Source organism: Agelaius phoeniceus, chromosome 9 (assembly GCF_051311805.1).
Source record: "Agelaius phoeniceus isolate bAgePho1 chromosome 9, bAgePho1.hap1, whole genome shotgun sequence".
In the NCBI taxonomy this organism is placed as follows: domain Eukaryota; kingdom Metazoa; phylum Chordata; class Aves; order Passeriformes; family Icteridae; genus Agelaius; species Agelaius phoeniceus.
In genome coordinates, this window is record NC_135273.1 from 15,507,246 (window position 1) to 15,533,746 (window position 26,501).

The following is a 26,501-nucleotide window of genomic DNA, read 5'->3' on the forward strand; positions in this document are numbered from 1 at the left end:
ATGAGATAATTACACAGCTCTGGTGACATTGGGAATCCTTTAGATGTTGGTGATTTTCACTACCTAGTGGTTATTGCAATCCTGTTTGATGTTGAGAAACTGAAGCCCATCAAACATTTTTCAGAAGTGTTGCTGCTGCTTGTTGTGGGTGGCAATGCTTTGCCCTGGTTTGTCTCAGAATCCAGCACTTCCTTGGTATCTGAGGTGTTTCTAAACTATGAGAGCTGTCAGTCAGCATCCAGCCTCCAGCCACCAGCACTTACTGTGAAGAACGTAAAAGGAAGGCCATGAATAAGTTGATTTTCTATTAAGAAGCTTTTGAAACGGTTGTGCAGCTACTAAAAAAAACTCCTTGGAATAAAAATAAGACAATTAAAAGCCATGAGAGTTGGCATGGAAACTAGTGAAAAAATAAATACACCTTTAAATAAAAATCAAGCAGAATAGCAAGAGACACTGTTAGCTAGAAAGAAACAAGAGATTACTCAAAAAAAAAATCCTTCAGCCATCAGAACTCTGATTTTAATAACACTACTAAAGAGGGGCCTAACCTACAGAGATAAAATGTCAAATAAGAACAAGGAAGATTAAATAATACTTGAAAAAGAAGCAGGTAAATATATAAAAACAAATAAGAATTTTAAAGTTTAAATGTTAGAAATAGTCTACAAGATATCTAGTTAGTTTGCAGACCTCAGAAAAGAAAGTATTATTAAGAAATACATGTTGCAAAGAACCTGCACAGTTTACCTGCATCGGTTCATTCTGCATAAATGTATCTTCCCAGAAATGTTTCACCAGACTATCAAAATAATCACAGTGATTAAAACACCAGCAGAGAAGCTGTCTAAGCCAACTCCCAAGCAGGGGCAAGCTCCTATGACTAGCTTGTCTTCAGACAGATTTCCAAGGGAATTTGGAAATTAAATAACATAGACACAAAGATACATGCAAGCTATTATGAAAATAATATTTTTTTATCAGACCAGAAGGCAGCAAATGTTATACCTACCACTACAGAGAGGCTGGTGTGATCTTGAGCAATACAAATCTACAAACCTTCAGGACACAAAAAACTAATTGGAAGTTAGTCTTCTGAAATTCCAGGACATGTAAAAGATTATGTTTTGTCAGGTCTAGTCAGGGGGATTCCACCTGAAAAACGGTGCCTCTGTCATCTGCTATTTGCACAGCTGGAGCTCTTGGAGGCTGCACCACTTTCTGCCCAGGCTCTGGCAGCCAACAGGGCACATACCCCAGCTGCTGTCACTGAAATCTGCAGCCCAAGCAATAAGAGTCTGCAGGCGAACACAGCTGGCAGGAGGAAGAAAGCAAAATAAAAACAGTTGAGACGAATGCAGGAAGTACTGATTAAAACATACCAAAGGAGTGAAATTACTGGGTTTTATTTAATTTAGGAGCAGGTTGGAGAGAGTATACTGGCACACAACAGATTTTCAGGGGGGATTCTTTTAACAGAAAAAGAAGGAAGGAAATGTGTAGGTACTCCTTGAAAAATAGGTCCAAAACAGAATTGCAAACAAATTGGTGTGACTTACAGAGGCGCTGAACAGATGCATGGACAAAGAAGAATTACTTTTCATAGGATGTAGGGAAAGGATTGAGCAGAAGATACAAGTGAATACTTAAGTAATGATGTGCTTTACATAAACGTCAAAATACAAATATATATGAGGTGATACTTGAATGAATTGTGTTTGAGTCCAGAATGCCTGCTGTAACAGATCATTCTTTCTGTCTTTTGCAGATTGTTTTGCTGGAAGTGCAGTTTATCATAATTTCAACAAGTACTCAGTGCATATGACCCACCATCAATATTTTCCCTGCATTTATTTTTATCAGGTAGGAGCTGTTCAAAGCAAATTTAATTGGTTGTTTGATGTGCCCTCTGCCTTGACTGTTATTAAAACTGTTTTTAAAGTACCTTAGAGGAAATAGGATGTTAGAATTGGAAACATCACCTGAGGATCATTTCAATAACGTTCACAGCAGGACAGGATGGCTGCTGATTCCTGGCTAAACAAACAAGGAAATACTATCAGGGATGTTTGCTATACATCCATGTCAACAGCATCAAACATACAAGGAAAATATCTCCACCCTCAGTCTGTTCCTTGCTGCTCCCTACCCCAATTCCCTGCTTCCCTCCCATACACAGCTAAATCAAACATGTACACACAGAGAACAGGGGCAGGCGTGTGCCTGGGATCATGGGCAGGGACCCAGGCAGGTGCACCTGCAACACGAGGGTATGGCACGGCAGAAAGGAAGGTGTGGGGAGTTTTTGGAGTACTCTGCTGAGAGGCCCTTGGCTTCTAGCTAAATCCACTGTACTTTTTGTGTGTATTCAGCTACAGAAGGTATATTGAGCTATTTAAAGGTAGTTACCCCATCAGAACCATGACAGGCAAAAGGCATTACCTGGGTTGTTGAGTGTTAGCACTGTGACAAAACCATGTCCACCACTGCAACATAGGTCTGTGCTTTGCTCTGGCCACACTCTGTGCTCAAAGGCCTCAGGCTGACCCTCAGTGCCAGCGTTTGAGGCCACTTCAATGCCAGTTTCCAGTTGCCACCGTGCTCCCACCGAAGGACAGAAGAGACAGGCAGGAAAGCAGCACCCCGGGCGTGCTTTAGGAAAGGCTGAAGTCTAGGCTGGACCTGCATGGATAAGGACAGATTGAAGCATTATCCCAGTGTCTTGATAGAACTGTCAAAAGACAGTGATAATGCAGACAGCATTAGAATGTTTGTTTGGAATATGTGCTTGTGGGGATGGAATGAGTGAGCCCATAGATGAAGAGTTAACTCCCTAGGGAGAGGGAGACCAACCAGATAGGCTGGGCTGAGCAGAAATCCCTGGACAAGGGTTGGGTGTGAAACACTCCCAGTACAATGGGCTTCAGAGGAAAACTTTATCATACAGCGCTATGCAAATTCATGTGTTTATCCAAGTTTATGCCATCACAGAAAAAAAAAAATCTATTATTTTGTTTCCAACTTATCACATGAAAGGTTACCTGCGTCAGCTAACTTTATGTACCAGTCTGGGACCATTAATTTAAATGATTAGACGAAGGCTAATTTCTTAATCTGGATCTGATGGAAACTGATAGCGAGCACTTGGGAGCCTGGTGTGCCTGCCCGGAACAAGGGGCACTGCCGGGCGGGATTCCAGGATCTTTCAGCATCGCCCGGGGCCCGCCAGGCTGGGAGGGAGGACGGGCCGCTGTCCCAGCCGGGGCGACGGCAGAGAGCGGGAAAGAACGTGGCCCCTCACAGAGCCGCCGCGACCGGACCAGACCAGCCGTCCCGTCGCTGCCTGGCGAGTTTGGCGTCGCTTTATAAACCCTTGGGTGTTACCACCCTCGTGTGCCATGACCCCTCTGCGGTACCAGCCCGCAGTGTCACAGCCGCCCCTCACTGAGGGGGCTCCAGAGCAGCCTCCGCCCGCCCGCAAGGACGGCGGGGCCGCGCGACCGAGCCCGGCCACTGCGCAGGGCATGCCGGGAGTTGTAGTCCCACGGGCAGCGACTTCGCGCCGCAGCACCGGGCATGGCCGATGGACGGCGGACCTCGGCAAGAAAGGGGTGCGGCGTTGGATCGGCGAATACCGACCGCCCTGTTCCGCCGTGTTGGCGGGGCAGAAGGGCCAGCACCCAGTGGACATGGAAGGAAAAGCGTTTACTCCGCATCCTTCTCTCCTTTTCTCCCCTCGGTGTTCGGGACTGGGGCGCTCTCCTTTGAGTTCGCCCCCCTCCATCGCCCTGCAGATGGAACGCCCCAGCAGAGGCCGGCGCCCCCCTAGGCGGCCCGGCGGGCTCCATGGCCGATCCTGCTCAGTGCGGGCGCTGCGCGCTCCCGCCCTCCTTGCTCTTAGAAGCGCTCCCGCCATTGGCTGCGGCTGGGCGCTCTTGCCAATCAGGAAGCGGCTCTCATGGAGGAAGGGAATAAATACAAGATGGCTGCTCATATAAAACCAGGCATTGGGCTTCGCCCCGGTGATGGGGGAATCGAGGCTTTAACCTGCGCTCCGAGGGTCCTTCGCCGCTGCCGCCCACGCCGCCGCCGCCCCGCCCGGGGGAGCGACACTCCGACCGCCGCCGGCCTCTGCTGCGCTCAGCCGCTGCCCGCGGATCGCCGGCGGGGCCGAGGCCGGGTGCGGCGCCCCAGGCCCGAGCGAGGCCCAGCGCCCTCCGCCCGGGCAGCACCCCGGCCCCCCCGTCCCGCCGCCCGCCGTCAGCCCGGCCCGGCTCCGGGCAGCCATGGCCGTCTCCAGGTCGGTGGGAGCTGGGAAGAATGGGGGAAGTAGGGCCAACAGCGGCGACCCGGCGCTCCCGGCTCTCCGTGTGGCCTCGTGCGGGGAGGGGGGGGGAGGAGGGGTGCCCGCGTTCCGTCTCCTTTGGCTTCGGGAGCCTGCGGAGACCTCGCCAAGGCCGCCCCGCCGGGGTCTGGGGGTGGCTGCGTTCTCTGGAGCCTGGGTTTGTATCCTGGCCTGCGGTGACTCCCGTGCCCCCTCCCTCCCTCGGCCCGCAGGGGCTCTGCCTGGGGCGTCTCGGGCTTCCTCCTGAATTCGACACCTTCGTTTTGTTGGCCAGCCTTCCCTAGGGTGGTTAAACTGCTAGGGAGTAGGAAATTAGGATATTGAGTCCCAAAAACTGGCAAGGAACTGTTTTTGCGTTTCAGAGCCCTTAGTTGTAAAGTAACCAAAATAAAACAGGCTTTCATGGAGAAAAGTGATCCGTGTATTCTGGCTCTGCCTCAAAATGTTGGGCAGTATCTGCTTGCACACATGTGCTGTGGGGTGTGCTAGCGTTTAAAGCATTCACAGATACAGAGGTGTGTCTTAACAGCACTGTTTTACAAAAAATGCTGAGCGCAAATTCCTGGGGTTGTTTTTCCTTTTTTTTTTTTTCTTTTTTGTGTGTGTGTGTGTGTGTGAAACGGGTGGGTTAAGCTTCCGAACAGGATAATTGAAAGGAAACGATAAATCCAAATTAAGCTTGTGATAGATTAGCTCCAAGTCACGTGTTATAGTATCTGTACTTCTAAAGTGCTATCACAAAAGTAAATTCTGTTTCAGTAGCTCTGTGTGAATAAGTTTGTAATTCTATGTAGCAAAGTAAAGGTGTGCACGTTTATAATGGATATCCATTCTTCATCAAAAATAATGGCAGCAATGCACCTTTTAGGGACTTCTAGTAGCAGGTGTTTTATTTTAAGCTTTGTAGTTTCTACAAAATATCCCTTTGTTTTATTCTACTCTTATTTTTTTATCAACTTGTTATATGTTTGTTGTGGCTTTTTCTTATCCCCCAAATCTGTCCATAAGAATGTGGAAGTAGTGAGGATTGCTGTAACAAGATTACCGTATACGTTAAACTAAGTCATCATGTAAAGTAGAGGAGTTGTCTAATTACATTAGGTCTGGTCAGTCTGCTTAACCAACTTTGCTAATGTACATGTGATATGGGGGCTAACAGGAATATCAAGATAGAGCTTTTCAGCTGTGTGCTGAGGCTGTGGCTGCTATAAAGGCTGCTTTCCATTTCAGTTACCAAGGCTGCTTTAGAGGAAAGCAGCAGTACAGAGATTTACTTAACACCTTTTGGGAACTGAAAGTAAAACTAGATGTGGCTCATTCTAAGATTCAGTGTGAAGCATTGAAAGTTGATGTGTTAATAGTATTGTTAGATATTGCTTCAGATGATAGTTGTAGTATCCAAATGTTGCACAACTGAACACAAGGTACTGAACGCCAGTAGAGGTGCTGCAATACTGGTGAGTTGGTTCAGAGTCGTTTCAGCTTCACGTGTAACTTAGGTAAAAGAATACATGTTTCACAGTGCTGTAACATCTTGGCTATTCCTGGTGAGCACCAATGTTTATATAATTGTAAGAAGTGATAATGTGTAAATTTTGTCTGTCTCTGTCCCTTTGAAGTTAGACAGCAGCTCCTGGTAAGTTGAATTTCCTTTCTGCTGCTGGACCATAGGAACACTGATACAGTGTCAGCACTGCTTTTGTAGATAAAGATGCCTTTCTTCACCTTTTACTTCAGAACATTGAACTTCAAAGGTCCTTTCCTTTCAGACATATTACAAATAATTGTTTGTGCACTTGTGTATATAACCACATAACTATTTTTTGTTCAGTTTAGTTGGTCCATCGTCTGTTCTAATTGCACTTTTCCTCTAGGTAGTTACAGTTATTTTTTTATGGACTACTGTAATATTTCATTGTTGAATGCCTCTTTACCTATACCAGTTTGGAGAGTGAGGAAGAGGCTGACTCAATTTAATCTTTCTGAAAAGCCCACAGTCCTTGTGGACTGCATACCAAGCATTACTATTAACAATCATTTCATTAGGGGTAGTTCTATATTGGAACAGCTATTTTAAAAATATCTTTTTTTAGAAGTGAGGGTTGGAGAAGTTTTACATTCTTAAAACAATAAATTATCAGGTGGTTGTTTTCCCAGAAAGTTTAGTTTTTGCTTTTTTGTCAATTGAAAACCTTTCTTAAAACCCTAATCTGTTGAGGGAGATCCAAAAAAACATAGGGAATGCTTTGAAATACCTCCGTATTAGATTGAGGAATTGCAGCTTTGCTATTAGTAGGGTCATCTTAAAAGTAATTGTCACCTATTGACAAAAAAGTCTGATATTTAATTCTGCATTTTATGTTACATGGATTGAAGGCCTCCTGCTATAAAGCATTTGTGTTGATGCTCTAGAAAACAGACAGTGTAACAGTAGATACCTCATCCCAAAAGATGTTGCAGAATATTTGCACTGTACGTGTTCATCTCTTTGGTAGTTTATGCTGGAGAGACTAATGAACACCATCCTCCAGAAGCAGGGATAGGTGGGTGGGAAGGTTGGTATTCCTTCTGTGAATGTGTCATTTGGTAGGCCTTAGCTTCTGTCACCAATCTCTGTCACTGAACATTATCTTACAGATGAAGTGGTATAATGTTTGCATAGCTAATAAAGAAAATCCCAATGTTTTTGATAGTGGAACTGAGAAGGAAAAAAGGAAGTGAAAAGTTTTGGTTCAGCTTCATTCCTACAAAGTGCATGATCCAAGTGAACGATTGCAGTGGCTCACCAGTGATCTTTTGAGATACTTCAGAAGGAAAAGTTATACTTCTAAGAGCATGACAACTCATAGATTACTCAGGATGGTAGAGTTTCAGTAGGTAATAAAATGATGATAGTCCTTCAGTATCTAATAAAACTTTTTTCCAGTTTCTTAATGTGTTCAAAGGCACCTCATGTTATTCTAGCACCAAGGTGTTAATGCCTTTCTCCTGTTTTGAGTGCCTTTGCAGTATGAGGGAGAACCAATGTACTTTTAAAATGTAACAAAATTAGGAGGCTGGTAAGGTACATTAAGAGTAAACAATTTTATTTTAGTTGGTGTATCCTTTAAATTCTCCCTGAAATACCTTGAAGGCAACCTCTTCAGGGTATATTCAAGACAGTTCCTTACAGAAATATTGAGAGCATTATTTGCTGCTCTTGCAACCCATTCTTGATTTGATCTGTGTAAGATTAATACTGTTTTCTAGAGTTTTCAGTGGTTTTGTTTACTTGAATTTGTGTATGACTTGTAATATGTAGATTAGGAACCTAGTTTTTATTTTAAAATAAATAATGTCAAAAGACTGTGAGAGTAAAGCTTTTGTACACTAAGCAGGCCTCATGAATTTTGAAGTGTAGGGCTGTGACTTCCCAAGACCAAGTGGCTGCACTGGCTGGCATCATTACTGTTGGAACTTTTCAAATTGAATACTGCATCCAGAATCTCTTATGTGCACTGTATATGTTTTAGAATTTTTTTTTTTTGAGGTTATCACAGACTTTCTCTATGAAGAATTCAGCTTTTAGCTTCTGTGGAAGCTATTACTTCATGGCTGCTCTTGCATAAAAAGCAGGAGTTAACCTGAGCAAGTATGTGTTCACTGCTGCTTAAAGGCCTATGCCCAAAGCATTAGAGTAGATGTTCTATAACCAATGTGCTTATGGGAGTTCAGACTCCAAAGGGGGGAAGAATAATGTAACTCTTCCCTTGTTGGTGGAGATGAACTTGAGGACCAGAACAGTGGACTGCCTCCTGTGCCCCTCTTTGTGGGAGGGCTTATACAGTCATGGGAAGGGGGGAAGCAGAGCTGGCATGTGCACTGCTGCCCAAATGAGACAGAGCTCTCAGTTTCTCACACACACTTTTCTAATGGACTGAAGTGAAAACTGAAAGTCAGGATTGCATGCTGATGATAATGCCAACGTGCTCCAGCAGATGGAATTTGAATAGTCACTGAGGTGTTCACTTTGTAACTTACTGATACACATCTTGTATTAGTCTGTGCTGACAGCTGCTTCAACTTGCAATTCTCTCCCAGTTTTTGTAATGTAATTGGTCTCATTTTGGAGTGCATTGTTAGTTGTAGATACATATGTAGTAGTTAACAAGTAAAACTTGTACAGCATGAAGTTGTAGGTCATTCATGAAATACATAGTCCACATGGAATTAATTATACTAATTTTAGCATTTGGTTGGATTCCATATGCAGTGTATGGTACTGTGACCTGGTGTGGTCATGGAGCTGTTGTTTCATTCCAGATGTTACTTCAGCTGCTGTGTAGGAAACAGGATTTCTTCATTGTCCACAGTCCCACCTTCATAACTGTTTGCACACCTAGGAGAAGTAAAATCACAATCCATTCTTTGTGTATCATTGCACTTCTGGGTTTTGTTCTGAATTCTGTTGAGTGGTTTTTTTTCCTCTTACTGGCTGATTCTATATTTGAAAGTTGCTTATTTGCTTACTTAACTGTTCATGTGAGTGAGTGTTAAGAGCTGACCAAGCTGGGATTTGACCAAATGATGAAGTGACAGCAGAGGGCTGTCAGGTCAAGAAAAGTCAGACTCCATTAGAACTTAGGTTGAATTTCACCCTTGTCAAGTCTAAAGTTTAATTTGGGGATGTTTTCAAGGTGTCTGGGCTATTTCTGTATTAAGAAATAGTGCCTGGGAGGAAGTTTTCTGGAGGTTGGAAATATCAACTCCTAAGAGGATTCCCTTGCCTTCTGATGGGTGCTAGCTAGCAGCTTTTCAAAGAGCTCTAGGCAGAGCCTGACATTACTGTTCCAGGGACTATGCCACTGAGGATTTTGTGTACAGTCACACAATTCTAATGGCTTGGAGGATATGCAGAGGTAGTTGCAAGGTGTTCATACCAGATGTCCTTTACTCTTAGAGATTACTCTCAGGACAGTTTAACATGCTGGAGCACAGAGATGTAAAAGTCCAGACAGATTGTTTCATGGGCAGCAGTGATCAGATCACTGTTCCTTTTAAGCCTCCACTCACTGAAAGCAACAAATGGAAGGTTTCATTGTCTGAAGCCCTGTGGGCACCCAGTCCAGCCAGAACACTTACACTGGGACAGTTGGGATCTTTATACAATGCAGCTGCCCATGTGTTTTTCAGCAAACATTTTGAAGAGACTGTTGCTTACACCTGTATCTTGACATTAATTATGCAGCTACTAGCTTTGTAATGCCTCTGGAGCTGAAGGGCTCTTGAATCCATGCCATCCTGTTTCCACAGGAGTGCCATAAAGTTCACTTTAAATAGTATGACAACTGCCCCTTCAAATGGAGATCAGCCCTCTGTTTGGGGCAGCAGCAAAGATCTGCAGATCAGCATGAGGAACAGAACATGTCATTTATTGCAGCATTTGCCTCCTGTGCCTGCATGAGGGTCATGTCTAGCTTGGTTCAATGCTGAATGTGCAAAACTGGTGACCAGACAATGGAATCACTGTGGTGCCTGGAGAGTGCCACCACCTAGGTGTGGTGGCTCTTCTGGAGGTGAAGCATCTCAGATGATAGTAGATGCCTCTTCTTAAGCACCTGCATTGATGTCTGTGTCAGAAACATTTCTAATGGACTCAGTGTAAAAGGTGTTTCTTAGAAGAAAAAATTGAGTGGAGTGCTGATCATAAGAACCTTGAGTTGTTGCTCTCAGTTACGTCATTCTGATACACTTCAACAGAGACTAGAAAAATCTTGAATTTCTAAAGTGAGAGGAAGAAATTATTTATCTCTTTGAGCAAGGTTGTGCTTTGTGCTAGCTCACACAGCATGAGTTCATATCAAAGGTGTGTATGGTTGCTGTCCCATTGATGAGAAGTAGTTAACATGGTATTGGAGGATGACAGAAGGATCTGAACCATTGTTTAAGAATTAAAAGTGAAGAACTTGGTATTTTTAAGTTCTGATTGCAGCAGAAGTAGTTTTAGAGATATCTTTAATTTTTAGCATGCATTGGTATTTAAATTTTCATAATAATTTACAATTACTTTTCATAATAATTTACAAAAAAATTTTGTTTTAATCTTTTTTTTTCCCCAAAGTATTCCTTGTGTTTCTGTTGTTTGCTTTTGTCTTCCATAGGCTTAGAACAATTTTTTGACAGAGTTGACAGATTTAATAAAATAATTAAAAACTTTATCTGCGTTGTAGAGTATCTCACTCTACCACATTGCTTCACACTTCTGGGAACGATGTGAGGCACGTGGTGCCCTGCTTACAGCACTGTCTAGCATGAGAAGCAGAGAACCACATGCCACTAGAAAACTTGGTTCTCTTTGGCTTTAGTAACTTGTTTAGAGACTGCTAGTTTGTTCTGAAAATGAAAGCCTTGTCAGAACTTAGGAAACTTCCTTTTTAAACTGCAGGTACTCAAAACTAATTAGTTTGGAATTTTTAGTGGTTTTTTTCCATTCTTAATGAAACTCAGACTGAAAGCTTTAATTTGAAAAACAAACCAACTAGCACTGCTGATCATAGACAACGTTTTCAGTGCTACCCTTCCAACTCATGCAGAATTCAGGCTCTGCCATACTCTGCTGCAGCAACACCAACACTCAATTGGAAAATCTTAATAGCTCCAAAATTTTATCAGTTTGGAGTTTTGCATCCTTCTGTGGGAGGAAAAGAGAATGATTAGTGTGACCAGCACTACTGTTAGTCAGATGTTGTTGGCTGTGTTTGCTAATCCCGTTTCCATGTATTTTGCTGGGGTTGAAAGCTGAAACCTTCCTGTAGTGATGTCAGACAAGTGAAAGATTTTTTTTGTTTGGTTTGCATTTGTGTGTAAGTTCAGCAGATTACAGTTCGAAATAACAAATTCCAAACCAAGCACACTGTAGGTTAAAAAAACTCTAAGAAAACAAGCTGTATTTTGCAGGTAACACAGCTTCAGAAAGTTGTGGGTTTTAGGAGTGGAGATGTAGTGTTGTAACTACGTCTGGAATTCAGGTTGAGTTTTTGAGGGTAGGCTTAGTGGTTTTCTCCTGTTTTGACTCATGAAGAGTTCTAATTGGGGAAGTGGTCACAGTTACACATGGTGCTTGATTTTGAGATAAAAAAAGATAAATTGATAATTAAAGGAGCGTGTGGTACTAAATGGCAAACCTGAGTATGGAACACCAAAGTTTCACAGAGAGCAGAAGAATGAAAGGGGTGAGAACAGGCAAGTTGGAGCAAGTGGTTCTTCTGAAAGCCACTGTGTTTTGTATTGAATAATAGTGGCTGCTGCATATCTGGTTGGGTTATTACTTTCAAAAGTACTGGAGAAAAAATACTGGCAACTAATGAGGTACCTGGTATGTTTCTCATGACTAGTCCACTATCAGGGATTCAGAAGTGTTGGATCTGTAAAGCTTTTTTCTCCTTGACTGTATGATCACACAAATTTCCTGGATTTCATATATCTAGGTTTTAATTTTTGGGACTTTAAAACAACTTACTAACTAGTAAATCATAACAATTGAAACTCTAGTTTTAATCTACAAAGATTGAAATAAGCTCACCTATTTTAGTAGTAGCAAGAGAATTATTTCTGGGATGGCAGATAGCAGATTTGTGTCTAAAAACTTGTAATTATTTTAAATCTAATGAATACTTAATCTAATACCTCCAGTTATGAGAGTATTTGGGTTTTGGTATTACCTTGGCCCTGCATTGCAATTCCTATTGTCTTGTGAACCCATTAAGATAAACTCAGGATTAAGTGCAGTTGAAGCATGCCAAAGAAAATACAAAATCCAGTGATGTTGGAAAGAGGTTTTGGTGGTTTTTTTTCTTTTTACATTATTTGAACTAATGTCAAAGGCAATTTACATGAAATGTAATTAGTAGCAACAGACTAACAGGGATAAGGCATTTGTTATTTCCTGTGTGTGCTCAAACCAAGGATGTGTGGTTATGAAGACAGGTTGTCCAGGATACCTATATCTTTATTCTGCCAGGCTGTTCTAGGTGAGCTTCACTGCTGTGTAAGGTCTGGTTTTGTCTTGTTGCAGTTCTTGGAGGAGTACTTTTATGATAAAGCTGGAACAAACTATTTTAATTGCTCTGTGTGAACAGGTTCTAGATTGATACTCAGTAATAACCTCATACTGCCCAATAACTAAAGCATAAACTTGGCACTCATTAGAGAGCTCTGATCAACCCACTGATAGTAAGGGAATAATGAATACTTGAAACTCCAGTCATATATTTGAGTATCTAGATTGTTATGTGAATATATACATAAAGACAGACTTTATTTCTCATTCAGTAACTAAACAAGGAAGAAATGAATTGTTCTACAAATAGATGATTGGAGTCTTTCACTAAATACAGAGTTACTGTGGAAACAGATCTGGTTAAATCCCTGTATTTTGAGGGAAGAGCAGAAGCATCAGATGACTTGCAAGCTGTAAACACAAGAGGTTTGGTTTTGTGTATTCCAGGTAATTAGGGGGAAAAGATGTGAAAAGTAAAATTTTGTCATCCTGGAGAGGCAGAGTTTGGTGTTGCTGATAACAGGCTGTGTTGTCAATAGAAGTGATAATGTGCAATAGGAGCAGCTGAGCCCTCTGCTTTTTCTATCAAATAGAATTTGATGATCACTCACAACATATGTGCTTCAAGATTGAAAATGTTCTATCACAGAAGAAAGACAGGAATTTTTTTTTCTTAAATTAATTTTTTTCTTGTAACTGAAGATTTTTTAAACTAGCCTTTCTTACAGTTACTTTTTTTGTTACCAGATTAAATGGGCTTTTAAAACAGCTATGCTTAGTGTTAGAAAAATAGTACATTATTCACTCTGCCAACTGACAGTCTTCAGACAGACATCTCTTCTCTTTGAGTTATATAAACTGAAAAATGTGGGGGAATATTAATAGAAATGGACATCTGAGCTATGAATAGCATAACTTTTCGGTTTTTGTCAATCACATTTAGGCTCGATCGTCTCTTTATTTTACTGGACACTGGTACAACACCTGTAACAAGAAAAGCAGCTGCACAGCAACTTGGGGAAGTAGTGAAACTGCATCCTCATGAACTGAATAATCTCTTATCTAAAGTAAGCATATGTTTTTCCCTTGTACTTGAATGGTGAGAATCAAACTAGTTTAAAGGGATGTGCTTCTGTGGGAAGAAGAAAATGCATTGTAGTCTTGGGTTTTTCAGAAGTAAGAGAATGAAGAAAATTAGGGGCTGCTTCTGTTTAAGGTACTGTTATGTCAGCTTCTGAAATGATTGTGAGGTTTCACTTAGCATTCAATATTGATATTCAGCATTTGCTGTAAGTTCAGAGCTTGTTCTATAAGGAGAAGCTCTACTGCCTTACAAAGATTTTTTTCACTTGCCTTTAAAGGTTATTACTTGTGTGATAAAGCATTAAAAAAGAGGCTGCATGTCTTTAAAAGGGCTGGAATTGGGAAGAGTTTTCCATTAGCTTGAGACTTCAGTCTGACCAAGTCTAGTAAAACCACCAAAAATAGTCCATCTCTGACAGGTGGAGATGGCTCAGTAACCTCAGTTCTGTTCTTATGGAACAGGTGCCGTCACCACAATTGATGCTATCAACAGAGTGGCCAAGGAATCACGAATATCAAACTGCTTTCAGAGAAAGAAATAGTTTTTCCAGATGTGTGACATAGTGATAAATTAGTTTAGAAGAGAATATATTGCTTCAAGTGACCCAAGTTGTATCTCTTCTTGGGTTAAATTACTTCAGGGTTTTAAGGTCTGTTAATCAAGTTTGAACACTTCCTTGTAGAAAAAGACAGCAATAAACCAACCAACCCAAAAAATAAAAACATATCTCAAGCCTTGTTCAGTACCTGGAGGAAATCAAGTTTCAGTTTAACTGATTGGACTAAATATATCTTATAAAGTCTTAAGGTCTGGCTCTGGCAAGTGTTCTGCTAAGCCGTGAGCAATATAGAGAAGGCTGGTGGCATTTCTTAGTTTGGTTTTTTTGTCCTTTATGTTTTTGTTCTGAATGTTTTATTAATTCATAGCATTAAAGTAATTGTGTTTTAATAGAACATAACAGCTGATGGATTGTTTTGGAAGTACATTTTAAGCAAATACTTGTTATTAATCTCTCCTTCAAGGTGTTAGTGTATTTAAGAAGCACGAACTGGGATACTCGTATTGCGGCTGGCCAGGCTGTCGAAGCCATAGTGAAAAATGTACCTGAGTGGAATCCAACTCCAAGATCAAAACAAGGTGCTCCTTAAACTCATTGTGTATAACTCATTGTTTATCTTATGCAAACCATCTGTGATATGAGACTTTTCAAGGCATCTGTGTCATTTGGTTTTTTATGAGCATAAACTTTTATTTGCACATAAGTTGTTTGGAGCAGGGTGCTAATAATGCCGAGGTCAGGGGCTCAGTCTCTGCATGGGCCACTCACTTAAGAGCTGCACTTGATGATCCTTGTGGGTCCCTTCCTACTCAGACTATTCTATGATTCTGTGGAGTAGGACTATAAGTAAACCTCTTTGGCTTTAGATGCTCCTGACCTTTATTTCTTTCAGAATTCCTGTTCTTGTCCTTTGTACCCTCATAAAGCTTTTATAAAGAAAAGGAGTAACTAGTAAAATGGTAATATGTTTAACCAATCAACTTTGTCATGATAGTTTGCAGAAACTCTTTTCTTCACTGTTCCCTTAATCTGAGCACCTTTCTGAGGAAGGTGAGATGGCAGTTTGCTCAAGTCTGTTCTGTTTCTTTTCGTCTGAAATCGTGTTAGGGATGTTAGTTTCCTTAAGTGTTGAATTATGGACTAAGTGATTTTGTCCAAATCCATTGGTACTGTCTGTGTTCACAGCTTTGTAGTGCAGGTTCCAGAAATTCACCGACTTGTTTAAAAACAGACACATACACACCCTAAAACAGCATCAATGAAACTCACATCTGTTTGAGATGATCTCATATTTGTTTCACTTGGTGCCTCCCAGTTCTGTTGGCTTTGAATTTGACAAGCAAGTTCTGCATTTTCCTTGTCCATTGTCTTTATTTTTGTAAACCATCATATTTGCTCTCCTCCAACAACTTCTCTTCATATTGAAGGTTTGCATTCTCTTCAATCTTTCCTCACAAGCTGCTTTGTCTTTTAGATAACTTTTTTTTCTCTGTGCTTTCTCTTACTTGTGTCCTCCTTGAGATGCACAGAACTCCACACAGTCTACCTGCATCTCTAGAGTACTGAAATTTACACATAGTGACAAAAGGATATGCTTTGTCCTGCCATCAGTGTCCTTCCTGGTGAGATCCAGTACTTTGTTGTCTGCCCTGGCTTTCACTGCGCAGTAAACAGATGAGTACAGAAAGCTGTCAGAAATGCCTCCAAGATTTTTGTTGAATGCTGTGTTGTGTAGTCATGGTTTAGGTTTTTCATTTTACACCTTGTGTACTCATTTGCCCATTAGTCTGTTCTGAGAGCCCTCCTTGGATTCCTTAGTGCCATTGTGACTTTAGGCTACCCAAAAGAGTTTAGTGTCACCTGTGTCCTTGGAGAAGAGTGCATTAGTGAATGTCTTTTCCATCAATTAAAGGATTGGTGCCCCAGAGGACTCCAGAACTAATTTCTACCTTTCAGTTTGTAAAAGGATGTTCTCCCCAGCTCTGTGCTAACTGGGTTCTTTTGATTTATTCTTTCATATGAATCCTTGCCAAAAGCTTTTAAATGTATTTTGTTCACTGGATGCCCTCTATCCATTTGTGGCAGCTCTTTAAGGACATTGATAATCAGGTTATTAAAAGGTGTTTTTTCCAGAGCAATTCTCTTTCCCAGTGAATAATATTTATATACTTAATAAATTAGTTCTAGAATCATAGAATAGTTTGAATTGGAAAAAACCTTAAAGATCATCTAGTTTCAACCTTTTCTACCACAGGTGGGGACTTTGCTACTGTCTACTCTATCTTACCAAGGACAGAAGTTCATTTCACTTGTCTAGTTCAAGGATTACTTCTAGCATGCCTTTTGTACATGGAAGTTGGGTAACCTGTTAGTTTTAGAGTACAGCACCCTTTCAAATGCATTGTCCAGTTCTGGCACCTCTGCCTATCGGATTGTTCATGAAATTGAAAAGATTATTATGTGTTTAAGAAAAAGGTACTGTTTGAGAAGAGCTCACAGCTAGGCATCAGCAGCCCTTTCTCCCACACCTATTTAGACACTCTCTAGCTTCCCAACTTTGGATGCTTGGCTGGCAGGGACACACAGCAGTGTTGGTGTGCTTGTGATACTATTTGTGAGCCGTGTGCAGTTCAAAACTGTAAGCTGGCCCTGTGTGTACAGAGAAGGCCTGTAGGTCAGTGTCCAAGATTTTAAAAAGCTAAATTTATCAAGGGAAAAACATTCTAATTTTTTTTCTCTTCAGGTACATTTAGTGACCTATTTCAGTTTGTCTTTGTGAAAATGGAGCCTTTTTACTTTGAATTAAAATGCTGTATGTGTGCTGATTCTTTGGAGGAGAGATAGTATATCTTGTTTGTCCTTTATCTTCTGCCAGAATTTTGAACAAAAATTTCATCGTGTTGTCCTTAATATTATTTGTATTTCCTACCTAGAACCAGGCTCAGAAAGTCCTAATGAAGATTCACCTTCAACAGACCGGCTGCGTTTTGACAGATTTGATATCTGTCGGTTGTTAAAACATGGTGCATCTCTTCTTGGATCTGCTGGTGCAGAATTTGAAGTCCAAGATGATAAATCAGGTATCTATATTTTACTTGCAGACAAGAAAACGTAGTGATTTGAAAAAGTTTGTTGTGGCAACATTATGAATCTAGCCATCCATGGATTCTCAGAATGTCAGGAAATAATGGCAGAACCTATTCCCCAACATGTGGTTTGTATTTTCTTCCTCAAGTAACACAGTGTTTTAGGAGGGATGTATTGTTTGTTTAGGTTTTTGCCATAGCAGTATTACTGCATATACAGTGGGGAAGAAGGGGTGGAAACCTAAAGAAGCATCAAAGATTTCTGTAGACATTTTTAGAAGGGGCAGGCACTTCACTGCTTGTTCTTTACCTGAACAGTGTTCCCACATACAGAAGTAGGATGTGGCTTATTTAAAAGCTTGAAGGTTTCAAGTATAGGAAGACTGCATGAAAAATACTGTGATAAGACTGACAAAGTTGGAAGATCAAATACTAGTGCCTGTGTGATGTTTTTTTGTTTCAAGTGACTTGTCTAACATTTTTCTGTAATTTTTTTAGCTGAGAGTTGGTTTGTCAGTGTAATGGCACTGAATTATTTTAATCTAAGCTATTTTTTTGCTATTACTGTACTTCCCTGTTCTTAGTTCCAGGCCATCTACCAGTTTCTGTGCCAAATTAAGTGATGCTTTTGATAAGAATCTGACTGTGTAGCCCTGATTCCTTTGTTCCCTGTGTGTGATGGGTTCTGTGCAGGGTTCTCAGGAGATCAGTAGCTCAGCAAGGAGCAGAGCATGTGGCTGCTGAAACTTGAGCAGTGTCCTGTCTCTTCAGGCTGGTTGCTAATTTATTGCTTGCCATCTTTTAAGCTAGATTAATAAAGTGGTGTACAAGTTCCACCTCGTCTAATGAAACCCAACACTTCAGTTCATAGAAGCCTGATATTTATTCCAATGTCACATGATTTCATCCTTGAAGTTTTTTATGTGAAAAAAAAAAGATATACAATATCAAAAAATAAGAAAATGAAACAAAAATCCTTAGTTGCTGCTTTTTTTATTCATGGGAAAATGTACAGTCTGCTTTCTCTTCTGTATTCTGTAGCAACTTCCCTTTTCAAGTAAGTAGACCACATAAATGGACTTAATGTAACTTAATCTTTAGAATTAGCAGTCTTTGATAATTATTCCTGAGATGATGTTAGAAAGGAAAAATATTTTTTAAAGAATGGAAGTTGCTTGTCTTTGCTTGTCAGTTAAATGCAGTTTAAAAAACTTACTGGTATACACAATATTAACTAGTTACTACTCAACCTGCTGTGCACCCCTGAATCGCATCTATATTGGTCATCTACTTAAAAGTTTGTGCTGGTAATTGAAAAAAAAATCCCACCACAACACCAACAAACCAAAACAACTCCTCCTGACTGGTTTCTGTACTGTGCATGTGAAGTGAAGTCTGACAGCCCTACCAGTTACAAGTTTTGGGTTGCTTGGAGGTTTTATTCTACTTGGGTGCTAAAATCTTATATTTTTAATGCGATTGTAGGTGCTCCCAAAGCCTAGGTGTTCTATAGTTAGTTTTGAAACATCACACATTCTTGAGGTGGCATCTGTTAATTTCCAAAATGAACCTTGCTCGATCACAGTTGAAGTACTTGTGTAGTTACAGTAGCAGAAGAGGTCTTCCTGTGTATCAGTGTGATTTGTCTTAGCAGATTGTATTAGCCAAGTGCAATTTAATCCTGTAAATTTTGGCTTTGTTTTGTACAAAGTGACTGATGACTTTTGAGCAAGTCATCAGTAAAATATCCAGTTGGAAATCTGACACATCTTCTTTTAAAATCCCTTTTAAAGGTGAAATTGATCCTAAAGAGAGGATAGCACGACAGAGGAAACTGCTGCAAAAGAAACTCGGCTTAGATATGGGTGCTGCAATTGGAATGAATACTGAGGATCTGTTCAATGATGAAGATTTGGACTATTCTCCTTCTCCAGTTTTACTAGTAAACAAACAACCTGTAGGTAAAACCTTGGGCTATTTGACTGCAAGAAATAATACAGTGGGTTTGCTTTATTTGAGCTTCTGTGGTTACAATATTTCTGTTTTAAGTAAGATGATTGGCATCTAATGTGGTGTGCTTTGGCTTCCTGAGTTCTTACATCCCATAGTTGCTTGTTAGTATTATTTCATGTCAAACTGCTGAAATGTTTGAAATGGAGGGTTGGGAAGGTTGGGAGCATTGTGGGTTTGAGAATTTTTCAGGACTTCCATCATAAGAAGAATTGACAATGAATGACTTTTCTTTCAGACTCTTCAGGCTGCTGAGTTAATTGACTCAGAATTTCGAGCTGGTATGAGCAGTAGACAAAAGAATAAAGCCAAAAGAATGGCTAAGCTATTTGCAAAGCAAAGATCCAGAGATGCAGTGGAAGCTAATGAGAAGAGGTATAATAGTGAACTGGTTTCCTTTTATTTCTGTGAAGCTGGGATTGTGATTTGATTTATCTGTTGAGAAACTTCCTACAGTCTTTGCATCTTAAATCTCTTATGTGCTAATTGTGCTGATGGTGGAAAGTTTGCATGCAGTGCTTGTTCCCAGGAGAGCTTTGTTGAGGACCCAGCTTCAGAGGCATCTTGACATAATGGGATGCTACAGCTGAAATGTGTGGTTATTAAATATGGCTTGAGAATAATGCATCAAAACCGGGGATTTTAAGAAAATGAACAACTGAAAATTTAGGATACAGTTTTCTGATGTGTGCTGTGTTCTTCACTGTAGTTTATAGTGGCATATTATTGTATCTACTGTGTTCATAATGAATGATGAACAAAATTCTTGTTCTTATTTAGGAATTGCTGGGTTTCTTGGATAAATCTGAGACAGACTGTGAATTTGGGACAGCATTCTACTGTCTCCTCACTGCATTTTTTGGTTTTACATATAAACTCAGCTAACTTACATATTTCACAGTGCTAAGCCTCTTTGTTTTGTATTCTTGCCATACTTTATTGTATCTGAAGACATCAGTTGTAGATGTAATTACTTGCCTTAAAGCATACCCTGAGTTCATAACCATGTACTTGCTCCTTCTCAGCAATGATAGCACTGATGGGGAACCAGAAGAAAAAAGAAGAAAAGTTGCAAACGTTGTCATCAACCAGCCTGCCACAGACTCAAAAACATTGGTAGAAAATGCTCAGGAAGAGGTATGATGTATTGTTCTGCTGTTAGCAGGAGAGATCATTCAGTTTTTCAGCAAAGTAATTTGAAACAAAATTCCTTCATGTGCCCAAATTCTTTAGTCCATTTAGCATTCAGGGAAGTGGAATGAAGAATGTCATGGCCAGCTTACTTTTAACATAATGAAGCAAGTCAGCTTCTAACTGTTACAGCGTTGAGGAAGCAAACACATTTAATCCTTTGGTAGCAGTTTGTGACCCAAATTAACACAAGTAGGTGGCTACAGGTGTCAGACCCCGAGGTATTAAACTGGAAAACTGTGCTAAACACTTACATGGTAGGATTACAGTGAGCCACAAATAATTTGATCTAAATGCTTATTTAATCTTTGCTGTACTTTAATTAGGCTTAATTTAGAATTAGATTCTATCTTTAATAGTTGAATATTAAAACAATTACCTTAGTCTTGGAAAAAACTGTATTTGTTTCAACAGACTGAAAAGCTAAAAATTAAGAAATGCTAAACCAGAATATAAATGATGCATAGAAGTTTATTTGAGAAGACTTTATCTAGAGAAGTCTGTATCCTACAAAAATAGCTTTCCAGACATAGTTCAGTAATTAAAATCTTATTTGCATAAAAAATGGTTGGAAAATTAATCTGAAATATTAATAACTACAGGCTGAATAGCTGCTGGTTTTTAAATGTCTTCCAGTTGCTCTGTGTATGTGATGATGTGAACTTACTAATGGTAGGAAAAATTCCTTTCCACAGCCATGTCAGTTTCCTTGTAGAAAATTTTGAGATGGTGGATATGCTTTGATTTTCAAAAAGTAGAATGTGTTTGGAAAAGGGTGCTGTTTATTGCTGGATTGATTGACCCAATTTCACTAATGGAGTGTGTTTTCAAACTGAGACTTACCTGTTATGCTCTTTAAAGGCAGAGTTGATAAATATAAATTTAATCGCTGGATAGAATAAGAAACTGCTTAATTTTCTTCTTTTGCATGGTTTCTAAAGGAGAGGTGAATTCCAGAACATCAAAATTAATTCCCATGGAGACTGTTAAGAGAAACTTCATAAACTTGTTAAGAGATCCAGTGCTAATCAGTGTAGTTTCTGAGCTGGGGAAGAGGATTGTTTTTTCAGTTCTGTCCAGTAATGAAAAAAGTACTTATGATTTTGGAGTTTTTTGTATGCCATTGAAGTATGCACAGACAACAATATAAGAAGTGTTTGTTCATGATTCCTCTCCTTTTCAATCTCATACTTAATAATTTTTTATGGATTTAGGCAAATGAATGGCCTCTGGAAAGCTTTTGTGAAGAGGTGTGCAATGATCTCTTTAACCCTTCTTGGGAGGTAAGACACTTGGACTATTTAAGGTGGAGCTAATAGTTTTTTAAAAAGGGCTTCAACAGAAATGCAAACATTGTATGTGTAGAACTTAAGAAAATTTTGCCAGATATCAAAATTTAAATCATTTATGCATACAGATTACATAGCCAAGACAAATTTGCTTCTAGCAAACTTAAGTGTTTTTTAGACTCATTTAAAGGGGAATGGAAAACATGTGTAATGTATACTTGTGGAGAGTGAGAAAGATATGAAAAGTAATCATTATATAAGTGAGAATTATGGGAGTGTTGAAATTCAAGCAAAATAAAATCACATCAATCTATGGTTAAAAAGATTAAGCAATTAAACTTGGGTTCATCAAGACTTTAAGGAATATTATGTGAGTCTGTTGCTGGCAACAGTGGTATGTTTGTCTAATGCTATGCTAGTAGCAAAGGAAGGGGAATCAATCCTTTAATAACTATAAAAGCTATATGTTTGGTTGCTTAGACAATTTATTTGCAAGATTCAAAATGGTTCTACTCACCTTTTTATTCAGTCCTTATACAATTGTCCACAAACTTTGATAGAAATTTCAGGTAAAAATATGAAGTAGCTGATAATGATCTAACTTCTTGTGCAGAAGGTGGACATAACTGTTTTCAACTAACTTCATTTTCTTGAGTTGATCTTCTGAAGGGTTAAATATTAACAGCAACTCTAACATCCTTATGTGTATCTGTAGCACAGTCTCGGTGATGTCAGTATGGGCAGAGCCAGCTTGCTTTCAAACTTGGAAACAGAGATAGATCATATGCAGCCAGCACAATTATTTTGGTCCCAGAAAAAGAATCATTATATTTGTGTGGGACATCACTGCACCTGAGCTAAAAAGCCTCACCTTATTTGAAAACAGGCTGTTTGCAGTTGAAGGCCAGGTCCACTTGTCTTCTGGTATGTAGATGTTCTCATAGCTTTCTTAGTACATTTGATAGAAGGCACATGTATCTTAATAGGGGAAGTAGATCAATACAGAATCATTATTGCAGCATGTTCTGGGTGAAAAACAGGCTAACCTGCCTCAAAATGTATGTTTAAAGTGGCTCTTTGGCAGCATCTTGCAATGTCTAGAGGTCACCTGGGTGACTACTTCAGACTGCTTGCCACGCTCACAGGCAGCTGAAGTCAGGCAGGATGAATCCTACTACTGGTATTGCCTTTATACATTTGTGTCTTGCTGGTTTGTATTTGCAGAAGCTGAGACATTAGCTATCAAAGTCTCCTTCTTTTGACTTTTAAAACCTAGCTCATGAGCTGTCTTGGACCAAATAAATTGATGATTTACGAACAATTAGGATTTTAAGACTAGACTGTTTTTTCTCTTGGCTTGCTTATAACTTTAACCAGCAGGCACTGAGCTGTACATAGGGGACATATATGTTTGCATTTGATATAAGATATTCTGGTGAAGGGGGGAGCTACCAAGTACTCAGTTCTAGTTGTTACTGCCATGAAATGAAATGCAACAATTTTCTGCTAGCAATAAGCATATATCTGGGCTGTTCTTAAAAAAATAGTGTTAATTCTCTTCTAACTTATGTAATGGCCTCTCAATGAGAACCCATTTCAAAACTCTGCTTTTGAAACTTTCCGTATGTGTTGAGTGAGCTTTCCTTGAGAAGCCAATTGCTAGTCCAGTTAGGTATCACAAATACCAGAAACAGGTGTGTCTTTAGCACATCTTTCTACTGGTCTTTTCTTATTTCCAGAACTCTTCCTAGTGTGTTCAGCTGTTCAAGTTTGGTGAGAGTATGCAAGTGCCTATAATTTGCTTTCCCATATTGCTTGTTCACTTATTTCTAAAATCCAGTCAAGCAAGGCAGGTTTGTAAGTTAGGCAGAAGAGTAACTCCCAGAAATTTGTTTTGCAGACTCCAGAATACTCAGTGAGGATCCAAACTCTGTTTTAGCAATACAGAGAGTGATAGAAAATATTAAACATGAAATGCTTGAAACTATAATAATATGTATTTGCTTTAGCTTATAAACTTTATAAAAACAGTAATATCTTCAAACTTCTCTTTGACAACTAGTGCCACTATGGCACTAGTTGTAAAAAGTAAATGAATGTTGGCTATATTGCTGCAAATGTCATAATGTGTTAGAAAATAGAGGCAGTTCTTAATTGCTTCTGTTCATAAGCTGGCAAATACCTGGGGTAAAGAAGGCTGATTTTTGGACAGTTGGACAGGTGAATATTTTAATAGGTGATTTGATCTAATAATTCCCACAAGTCTAAGTAGTGCTAGTTCTGCAGCTCTTGAAACATCTCTGTTAAGAATACAGTAGTATTATTCCAATTTTCCAGCACGGGTTTAGTCTTCTGTCCCCTAATATTTTAAAACTGACTTTTTACTTCACTTTCTTAGGTTCGACATGGTGCAGGTACTGGACTGAGAGAGATACTTAAAGCTCATGGTAAAAGTGGTGGTAAAATGGGAGATAGCTCTGTAGAGGAGGTAAGTTTCCAGTCATAGACTTAATATTTTACTTAAATGAAGTTTAGAAAAGAGACTTCTTAAAATACTTTGCAATAGGTGTGTGATGGCAGTAGGTGTGTGATGTGGGGGAATATAAGACTTTTCTGCTCAGAATCATCTGGATGACATCACTGCATGCACTGACAAAACATTGTTTTTAAAAGGCCTATGCAGAACCCAATAATACTGTATAATTAGCCATTATTATCTATAAAGTTACTAAACATTAACTTCCATATTAGAATATGCTGTTTTCAAATCCTGGTAAGACTGTACTGAAAATTGACAAGTTAATTGTGTTACTCTGGTAGTGTCTCAGACCATTTAACTCTACTTGCTTAAATAGTAAGAGGATTCTATCAACCTGCTCTCTTTATTATGAGAAAAGGAATTAAAATAGTCTTCTTAAAAGGAGAACAGTGTTTTAAAAATATCCACAGTAATAGCTTGTTTACTAGTAGTGAATTTCATCCAGGTTTCTACTGACTCCCTTGCTGTAGAAGCAGCTGGAAGAGCTTGTGGCTTAGAGAGTTGAAGAATGAGCTGTAAATCAGTGTATTTCAGGATACTTTGTAAATAGTGAAAGCAAAAACTTCTCTCTCTCCTTGCTTCCTTGTAGAGTAGTATTTGTTCCATGGAGATGGCTGGGTGGGTAATAACAACACAATCTGCAATAATAAAATTAAAAATTTAAACCATTTCTTAACTATTTATGGAAAGTGTGTGTACTCCAGCTAGCTTCAAAACCTGCTATGTATGCAGCCCTCACTGGCAAACCATGAGACATTCAGAAGTCTCTGACTTAGGTCAGCATAATGTAGCAGCAGCCAAAACTTCAGTGTGGTATCTCCATTATTCTTACACTGACTCCAGAACACACCACTGTACCAGCTAATGAGAAAAAAACCCAACTCTGTCCCAGCTGAAAGCAGGACACTAGCCTTTGATAAAAGTACTGTGTTTTTAGAGAAGAAAACATCCAGGTTATGATGTTTATAATAATCCAGGTGAGTTGAATTAGTACTGACTACTTTGCCTGGACTGTCTCTGCAAGAGAACTGTATTGAGTCAATGTGAGCATTTGTTGTCCTGTCTTTTACAGATTTTAGCTAAATTAAGCATATCAGAAATGCTTTATGAATAAGTGTAGTCAAAGTGTTAAACTTTTCTCTTCTTACAGATGATTCAGCAGCATCAGGAGTGGCTAGAAGACTTGGTTATTAGACTTCTTTGTGTGTTTGCACTAGACAGATTTGGAGACTTTGTTTCAGATGAAGTAAGTTTAAGTTACCTTTGCATGAACAGGTAGATCAGCAGGCTTCTGCAGGAGATAACACTGCAGCAGCTTAGCTGTGCCTTGTGTAGTGCTGCTGCATGTGCCTGTTAGAACTGCTCAGAGATGCTTATTAAAAGGTAGCTGATACATGAACTTCACCTTGTTTGTATAGCAGTTTGGTCATCTCTCTTAAAGTCAAATTTCATACAGAAGTATCTGTTTTATTGTTTACTTTTTCCTAGGTAGTGGCACCAGTACGTGAGACTTGTGCTCAGACTTTGGGAGTAGTATTGAAACACATGAATGAAACTGGCGTTCATAAAACTGTGGATGTTCTCCTGAAGCTGCTTACACAGGAACAGTGGGAAGTGAGACACGGTGGTCTCCTAGGAATAAAGTATGCTTTGGCAGTACGTCAGGTAATAACCCTCATGACAAATTGTAGAGAGCTTGAGATAAAGAATCTCTGCTCAAAGCAGAGGATGTGGATGAACAGTAGCTAGGTGTGATAAAGCAAGATTGCTTGCAGTGCAGTCCTGTGGGTTGAGATGTGTGACTGCACTTCTATATCCATGCTACAAGTATATAGTGCAAGCTGTGCTTGCAGAAAACATGAGAAATAGAGATATGCCTGCCTGGTCTTGGTGGCATTCTCATATGTGAGGTAACAGAGCAGAGTCTTACAAGAAGGTTAGACTGTCTGTGGTATTAGTCTGTAGACAGTGAGCTCTGTTTATACCAAAACTGAGCTGATTTACAGTTCATTAAATATATAACCTATGTTTGATTTCATGAATGCTAACTTAAAATACTTAGATTATGGTGTTGGAGCTGTACCATCCCATTGAAACAATCAGGTTCATTCACACACACAGAATGCATCTTAGTTGATTGTATCATTAGAAGCTTTGTCAGTTTAAAAATGCTTTTGATCTTTTTGGCAGGACATGATCAACACTTTATTGCCTAAAGTGTTGCCTGCAATAATTGAAGGTCTGCAAGATCTGGATGATGATGTCCGAGCTGTTGCTGCAGCATCTTTAGTACCAGTAGTGGAAAGCCTGGTCCAGCTTCAGTCCCAGAAGGTGACTGAACTGTTTTAAGTTCACTTTTG

At 39.7% G+C, this 26,501-nt stretch overlaps 1 protein-coding gene across 1 annotated transcript in view; it reads left to right on the forward strand.

Annotated features, from left to right (window-relative positions):
• Window positions 1–3,943: 3,943 nt before the first annotated feature.
• BTAF1 (B-TFIID TATA-box binding protein associated factor 1) overlaps window positions 3,944–26,501 on the forward strand; it is a 41,916-nt gene continuing 19,358 nt past the window's right edge. The window contains exons 1-12 of the mRNA XM_054637533.2: window positions 3,944–4,300; window positions 13,327–13,450; window positions 14,490–14,604; window positions 16,960–17,106; window positions 18,906–19,069; window positions 19,361–19,497; window positions 20,148–20,259; window positions 21,528–21,596; window positions 24,001–24,090; window positions 25,292–25,387; window positions 25,630–25,806; window positions 26,332–26,472. Of these exons, the coding sequence (XP_054493508.2) occupies window positions 4,287–4,300; window positions 13,327–13,450; window positions 14,490–14,604; window positions 16,960–17,106; window positions 18,906–19,069; window positions 19,361–19,497; window positions 20,148–20,259; window positions 21,528–21,596; window positions 24,001–24,090; window positions 25,292–25,387; window positions 25,630–25,806; window positions 26,332–26,472 (1,386 nt within the window). The 5' untranslated portion in view covers window positions 3,944–4,286. The remainder of the gene's footprint in view (window positions 4,301–13,326; window positions 13,451–14,489; window positions 14,605–16,959; window positions 17,107–18,905; window positions 19,070–19,360; window positions 19,498–20,147; window positions 20,260–21,527; window positions 21,597–24,000; window positions 24,091–25,291; window positions 25,388–25,629; window positions 25,807–26,331; window positions 26,473–26,501) is intronic.